Below are 7550 nucleotides of genomic sequence, written 5' to 3'. Positions count from 1 at the left end.
ACTTCCCCGGCTGTCAGTGGATGGCAGCAGCGGGCGAGAACATGTTTGGGTCAACGTCATGTAAGAGGTGTTTCATAGGGCTGTTCCGGTCGCTCCGCTCATTGGCCAGAATGTGAACGTCATCATTAATTTATATCAGGCTCGATGTGCATTGGTTGCTGGCACATGTTTCTAAAGAGTGTCACGTTGTTGTTGTTTTTTTCTTTTTTTCTTCTTATTGATTGAACGATGAGCAGCACCCATTGAATGCTTGGAAAAAACAAGTCGTTTTATTGTGTGCCTCATGGCTGTTGTGTTCATTGAGTGATCTGAACAATCGATTCTAAATAAATGTATACTGCTCTTCAATTAATTCAGAACGATGATATATTATAAAATGTTTAATGATAATTATAAAAAAAAAACGTTATTTTTTTTTAGCTCAATGTATTAGGAAACGTTCTGTTTAGAACTTAAACAATAATCACATTGGACCATTATCCTTATTACTACCCACACATACACATATCATCTGTTCTACATGATCAATGGGAATAATCTACCTGAAAATAGATAATCTACTTTAAAATAATTAAAAGAAATACAAATGTCCATCACTATTTTGCTACTACAGATTATTTTGTTTATTATACTCCCTCAAAGCTTATTTACATTTTAATGTAATCAGTTCTTGAGTCATATGCACCTGTTTATCTAATTTATATTAAATTATATCTCTAAAAGGTGTAAATTCTAGGATGAACACCAAGCATTTTAATAGATAGTAGAGGTAGAATGGTTTAAAAAGAGTGAAAAAAAAAGAGTAGAATGGTTTAAAAAGGCCAAAATTTGTTTGTCCTGCAAGCTAAACTACTCTATATTTTGGTCCCAGTCTCCCACCCAAATAATGAATGACACGTGACAGAGAATACAGCAGTTTTTACTTTATAGAATACAGCATAACTGACCTTCTGAAAAAATAGTTCTATAATAGACAAAAACAGCCTGAAAGATACACGAAAAAAGAAAGAAAAGGAAAAATTGGATTTAAAAAAGATTACAAAACTAAGATATATAGCTGGATGAAGGCCACATTGGGCCTGAAACTTATATATATAATATAACTACCGACATTCACAGAGAAATCAAAACAAAAGCAAAAAAAAAAATCTATGGTAAAAGGGTTTGGTGAAGCTCACAATAGTTTCAGATTGAGAACAACATGCAGATTACTACATTGAGCTCAACACAGCTGAATGATATGTAGCATTTAACTAAGATGTCACATGGATACATGGTGTACTGACACAAGTTTCTTCCTACATTGGCATACATACATGAAAGCAACTGGACTGAATAGAAACGTCAAGATTCTGTTTGAAAACTAAATTTACGAAAAACAATATGAAAATATGGTAACAATTTAGGATTATTTTATGGTTTTACACATCTTATCGATATATTTGTCTTTAGTATTGTTACAAAATTTCGGGAAAATTCATCCAGGTAAAAACAAATGATAATCTAGTACTATTGCTCTCAGCTCACTCGAAAACACACAAAATGAAAAAACTCTCAAATAATATCCTCTATTATTCTATTCTCAAATTATTTTTAAATAAATGAATACAAACTAATTGAGTGATTTTTTTTTCTTTGCAAAACAAGTTTTGAACAAAAACAGCCCAAAGGGATAACATATTATTTGGGGTTTAGTGATGTGTACACACTCCAGCTCAAACCAGTTCATGTTGCAGCCATTAAAAAGGTGTACTTCACATTAATCCAAGACCACATCAGATCGTTGTTGTATCACAGTTTGGATCATAATTGGTTGTCCAGTAAATGAATCAGATCATTTAAATACTATTCTAAGAATTATAAAAAGATTTGAAAGCGACCAATCCTGGTGGAATTCCACTTCGGAATTGTCTCTCCTGTTCAAATGGTCACTGATACTTATTTCCTTGAAAGGAGGTAAATTAACCCACATTTTTGCTTCCATCATCATGGATGAACTGTGAACAAACACAAATCCTTATCACAAGCCATTGCACATGGCACACGTTTTATGCATAAGAGGTTTTAAGGCCAATTTAACTGTTTCAAGGTCATTTCAGGTATGGCTGAAACGTTTTTTTATAGGCCACATCTTAGAGGCGAAAGCAGGTCTTCCAAGGACTAAGATAAAATAAGGACTCAAGTGTATAAAATTAATTTATTATGTATATCTATTCATTTTTAAAATAATTAAGTATCCCTAAACCCATATAAAATAGTTGTTACACTGCTATTTTCCATCCAGGGTTTCTATTATATTTTTGTCAGGAAAGAGATCATTTGTAGTATTTTTGACCAACTATAGACCACTACTGGCTTATTTTTGGATCATTTATCAGGAAAATGCATTTTCACTTCTCCTTAGCATGAAACATCTCAAGCTCCAGCTACGCACATATCAATGATTTTTTTTCACCCATCAGCGTCCCAACCTTTTGTACATATGCAAACAAAACACGCATGGAGAAAATGCACAAGCGCTACACACAAACAAAAAGAAGCGTTCCGCACGCACTCACAGTTGTTCATCAGTCAGCCTTGTCCTTCTTTTTGGTCGTGACTTTGCTGGCAACAGCTGACCCCACTGCTCCGACACCCCCCGTTACCATAGAATAACTGCCTTTGACCAGACCCACGCCAGCCGAAGGCACACTGGTCACTGCAGTCTTGGTGATCTGGAAACTTTTGGTTCCAACCCAGGCCACACTTCCGAGTGTCACCCCCACCACACTCCGGGTCATAGTGAATAGGCCACCTCCCACTTTCCACAGGACTCCGCCTTCTGATTTGGGATGGTCTTTTTCACCGTCTAAGAGAAGAAGTCAACAAAATGAAGAGGGGAGAATAGTTCACTTTAATATGAGTATATAGTGACTATTTCTGTATCACCTCACTTAAAGATTTCTAAGTTGTGTTACATAGGTCCATGGTTCCAAATGTGTACTTATGTGTATACTAAAAGCCCAGTGAGTTGGAGGAACTAATTCAGTGAAAGTATAGGGAACCCAAAGTCAGTTTCACTCACTCACTCACTCACTCTCTCGTGGGAACAAGAATAGAGCTGTGTGTGATAGCCGAACAGAAAGAAAACCATATCTTAAAGTTAGCAAGAATACAAAAGTATGCAGTAGTTGGCAGTTAACTTGGATAATTAAAAAATACATAAGATGGCTAGAATTGTTGCAATGGTGGATTTGCAGGGAACATGTTGTTCTTTAGGATGAAACTTGATGATGGTATACATTTGAAGACATCATCTCTATTCAAAATTCACATTGTAAAGTAGTGTTGTCTTCCGAGTTCAGTCACAGCCAAGAGATATACCTACCTATACGGCAGAACAACATTTGCCCAGAGAATTGCAACAAAATACACCTTTACACATGCACGTGTTTTGTATTACTAGAGTAGTTGTATGAAGGAGGAGGGAGCAGGTGTCTCACCCTCTGGGGGACCGGAAGTCTCTCCCTCATGCTCCTCTGTGTCAACGTTGTCATGGTGTCGGGAGTTGCCCTCTTCATCTATCTCCTGCTCTGTGAGGACCTGATAGGGAAAGAGTACCGATGGTAACAAATTGCAAATATTACAGTTATGATCAACATATCTACTCCAACTATGCTGTGCCTTTCATTAACTGCGGGAACTAATCGTGTATTTCCGCTGCTGCTAACGGAAATAGCACCACTACTAGTTAACCACAATAGTAAACAGCCCTGACCCTAAGCTCTCAACCAAACCCTAAAAGCTAGCATATGCTCAAGTACCATTTTTAAACGATGGAAAAAAACAGCAGAACTATTTCAGCCTAGTGTTTGTATGTAAAACCAACGTACGACTCGTGAACTTAGTACTACTATGCCCTCCTAGACCAAAGCTTGATTATTTGAATATTTTAATGTACAAAAAATGTTTGCAAATGATCAACATGACAACACACGGATATCGAAACGTTGACACGGTCATCATCAGACATGTCATGAGCCTTTTCAAAACGGACTGTCACAAAATCCAACCCCAACCCCCACTCACCTTCATATCATTCACTCGAAAACTACTTAAAAGCAGACAATTCGTCTTTGATAGCTACATTTAAAAAGTAAAGTAAAATCTTAAACTTTGCTTTTAGAATGATATATTTATCTCCCGCGGCGAGTAATTCTGCAGCGTTTCCCTTGCATAGTACATAAGATGCTCTATCGTTTTCCTATGATCACAAATCCTAGAGGACGTGACGCAATGTTTCTATTCTTGGTGTTGGTTCAAAGGCTCTACAGGGCTGCAAACAGCGCCCTCTATTGGATAATAAATATCTTCTTCTTCTTCATGGTGTTTTATGGTGGTTTGCATCCCTATTGTCACACTACCGCCATCGTTTGACCTAATGTATAACTTTTCCAATCCTCTATATCTATAACAAAAAACATTAAAGTGTTTCCTAATTTCTGACACTCCTTCTCCTAGACACTAGTTGATGTTTCCAATAAATCTGTAATGTGATTTTTAATATTTTACTCATTACAACCACCATGTAACCATGTTACCTTGATATTATGACCTGCTCCTTCCTGGTCCTCTCCATTCTTTTCACAATCCCAACTCAATTCATTGTATTGAATACATGTATACTTTTTTATTTCTCTGCCCTAACACTGCTGCCACTTTTCAACTGCTTGCCTCCACACAATTACCTTTTACTTTAGGCTTTGAAAGTACAATCTCTCCATTTATATATTTCCATTATTATATTGTGTTCTATTGTACACATTCTTATGGCACATAATGTGTGCAGGAACCCACATCAAACAGACATCTTGCTTGATGGTTGTTGAATATAATGGGGTTTACAGTCCTGTCCACAAATGATGATAACACCTGAAAGGATTTTGTAAAAGCAGGGTCATGGGGGAGTTCAGCACCATGGAGAGACACCATGGAAACTAGGTCAGGTCATTTATCATCATGCATCTGCTCCTTGATTGCCGATGAAAACATCTGCCAAACGTGAGCCAACCAACATTTCGCCAGCTACAAAGTCAGGAATCTCCCCCTGCTCTCGAGAGGATAGGGGAAAATAAAAGATGGAGAAGACTATCGGAGGAAAAGGTGAATAGCTTTATGCCCCTGCTCCATTTCCTGCATTTCCACCATTTCCCCCATTTCCCTCCCTGTGTGCCTCTCTCAAACTGCCATGAAGCAGTATTGTGTAGTATAGTGCCAAATCTACCACCGGCACTTCCATCAGATCATCTGTTGCTTAGATCCATATGATACTATATACTCCTAGTGCATCTAAAAATTACATGCCTTTATCCTAGATCTAATTACAGAGTCAGTGTGAGACGAAATGAAGATGCGAGCACATATGCAAATATGTGGTACAGCAGACAGAGCAACGTGACAACAATCTGACAAAGAGCACATAGCAGTACAGGCTTACCGTCAGGCAAATCAGCTTAATAGACCAATTCACGATTCTCTCCTCTCCTCCACTGCATCCTGTATTCCTTGCAATGCCTCTCTTTGTCTAGATTTAACATACAAGATATTCCCTGTTTATGTTGTTGTTAGAATGTGTATTGAGTATATACTAATATATATAATAAACTAATATACTCATCAACATTTACCATTTTTACAGAACACTATTTCTTTTCTCACTAATATATTAAGTCAAGGCAAGCCCATTTTCAGTTACAGTCTCATTGTGCTTTACAGGCCATAAATTTATGACCTATCTTAAGCCCTACAAAGGGCAAGAAAACAATCCCTTAATGAACAAGGAAGAACTGTTTACAAGGAACGCAGAGTGGGATCCCACCTTTCAGGGATGGTAAGGAGTGCGATGGGTGCCATAAATGACCAACATGGTAGTAATACAAGCATACATTTGAAATGTAATATACAAAATTAATAATTTGGATTGTCCATGGTGATTGCTGGCTGGTGAGCAAGCTAGTAGGCCAAGAACGTGGGGTGGCCAAGCATGCAGTAATGATCATAGAATCACACTCAAACAGAGATAGCCTTCAGGTTAGATGGGGGAGGGAGGACATGGAACATGTAGAGAACCTCTAATCCCGTACCTATCGGCAGCAGGGGTGGGCAAGTGCTGGCTCACGAGTCGATTAAGCTGTAATGAGAGCCCAGGGACACTCGGCTCTCATTAGCCAAATGCGAGCGTAAAGGGGCTGGTTGTAAGTTTGGATTAGAATTTTTCAGCATAGTCAGCCTCCCTGATTACTGGTGTCAGACAATTTCACAGATTGATAGAGAACATACTTTTTCCTGCTAATTTATTTTGGAATTTAAAGAAGGCCAGCACCTCTGAAGGCAGAGAGGGACAATATAAGGCTCATAAGGCTACAATAAGGACCTTCAGGTAGGATGGTGCTAATCCATGCAGAATCATATAGATAAGCAGCAGCACCTTAAAATCTGACCTGACATCAATTGGAAGCAAGCGGAGGGAGGAGGGAATAGGAGTAATGTGGTCGATCACGCATGCTTTTCTTGTCCCATTGGATTTGACATGGCCTTTCACTTTTATTTTTTTTACACTAAAGGAGAGAAGGGGGAGGATAAATGTCTATGCCCCAGTTCTGCATCCTCTGAACTCTCCCTTTTCTGTCCTCCCTCAGAAAAGAGTTATTCTCTATTTTCTCTCTGTAGATGCATACAGAGAGTGAAACAGGACGTTGTCTATATGTTTGCTATTATCAAGATGTTATTTCTTAATTTATCAATTGTATAATTTATTTTCTATTTTAAATACAAATTATAAAATGTGTTCCCCCATTACATACACAGTTTTCATCACATTCCCTCAGTCCCTCAGACTCAGTCCCTCAGACCCTCAGTCCCTCAGTCCCTCAGACTCAGTCCCTCAGTCCCTCAGACTCAGACTAGTTCACATTCTCCTCTCAGAGCTGTTCCTACTGGTTCAGTGGAGGCCATGATGGCTCCATGGATTCTTTCCATGGCCGTTGCTAGGTAACTGCTGGTTCTGCATTAGCCAGTTTTATACTGTAAAACATGTCTAAGGAGACAGTGCATTGCAATACACTGTCAGTACACTACATTAATAGCAATTAATGTTGCCTAGTGTTTGAATCTGTCCAATGCCCAAACTTGACCAATTCTAAATACTTTATATAACAGCTTTGGATTTGTATGTGGATCATGTGTCTGATTTAGAACATATCCAGATACTGTCAAATACAATCTGTCTTGTATCTAGTTCAACTTTCAGCTGTGTGCATAACTCATAATTCATTGATGGCTTGCATAAATGTTGGTCTATGAATGACAAATGTTAAAAGGTATTGGTCTGGATGTGTGGAGCATGGGAGAGCATTGTGTGATGCAACATTTGAGAGATGCCATTTTAAAAAGCATTAATTTGAATGTAATTCACTTGTATTCTACTTCAATTCAATCTTTTTAGCAGGCCTAAAGGCCAGTAATGGCAGAGGTGTGTATGTAATGGCAGAGGTGTGTGTGTGTGTGTGTGT

At 38.2% G+C, this 7550-nt stretch overlaps 1 protein-coding gene across 1 annotated transcript; it reads right to left on the bottom strand.

Annotated features, from left to right (window-relative positions):
* Nucleotides 1-918: 918 nt before the first annotated feature.
* Nucleotides 919-4237, bottom strand: LOC311356890 (transmembrane protein 263-A). Its single transcript, XM_084476744.1, has 3 exons — nucleotides 4069-4237; nucleotides 3483-3582; nucleotides 919-2848 (listed from the first exon to the last, which is right to left on the bottom strand). Exons 1-3 carry the CDS (start codon nucleotides 4072-4074, stop codon nucleotides 2568-2570), a joined length of 387 nt encoding a protein of 128 aa, XP_084332870.1. The 5' UTR covers nucleotides 4075-4237; the 3' UTR covers nucleotides 919-2567.
* Nucleotides 4238-7550: the final 3313 nt, after the last annotated feature.

This window comes from Micromesistius poutassou, assembly GCF_964030765.1.
Source record: "Micromesistius poutassou genome assembly, chromosome: 13".
Classification (NCBI taxonomy): domain Eukaryota; kingdom Metazoa; phylum Chordata; class Actinopteri; order Gadiformes; family Gadidae; genus Micromesistius; species Micromesistius poutassou.
Note: the sequence above shows the minus strand (reverse complement) of the source record. Positions and strands in the feature narration are given on the sequence as shown.

Excerpts from the sequence above, each read along its gene's own strand:
- LOC311356890 (XM_084476744.1), bottom strand. Across the intron at positions 2,849-3,482 it reads GACTTCCGGTCCCCCAGAGG|ACGGTGAAAAAGACCATCCC; the intron begins GTGAGACACCTG and ends TTCTTCTCTTAG.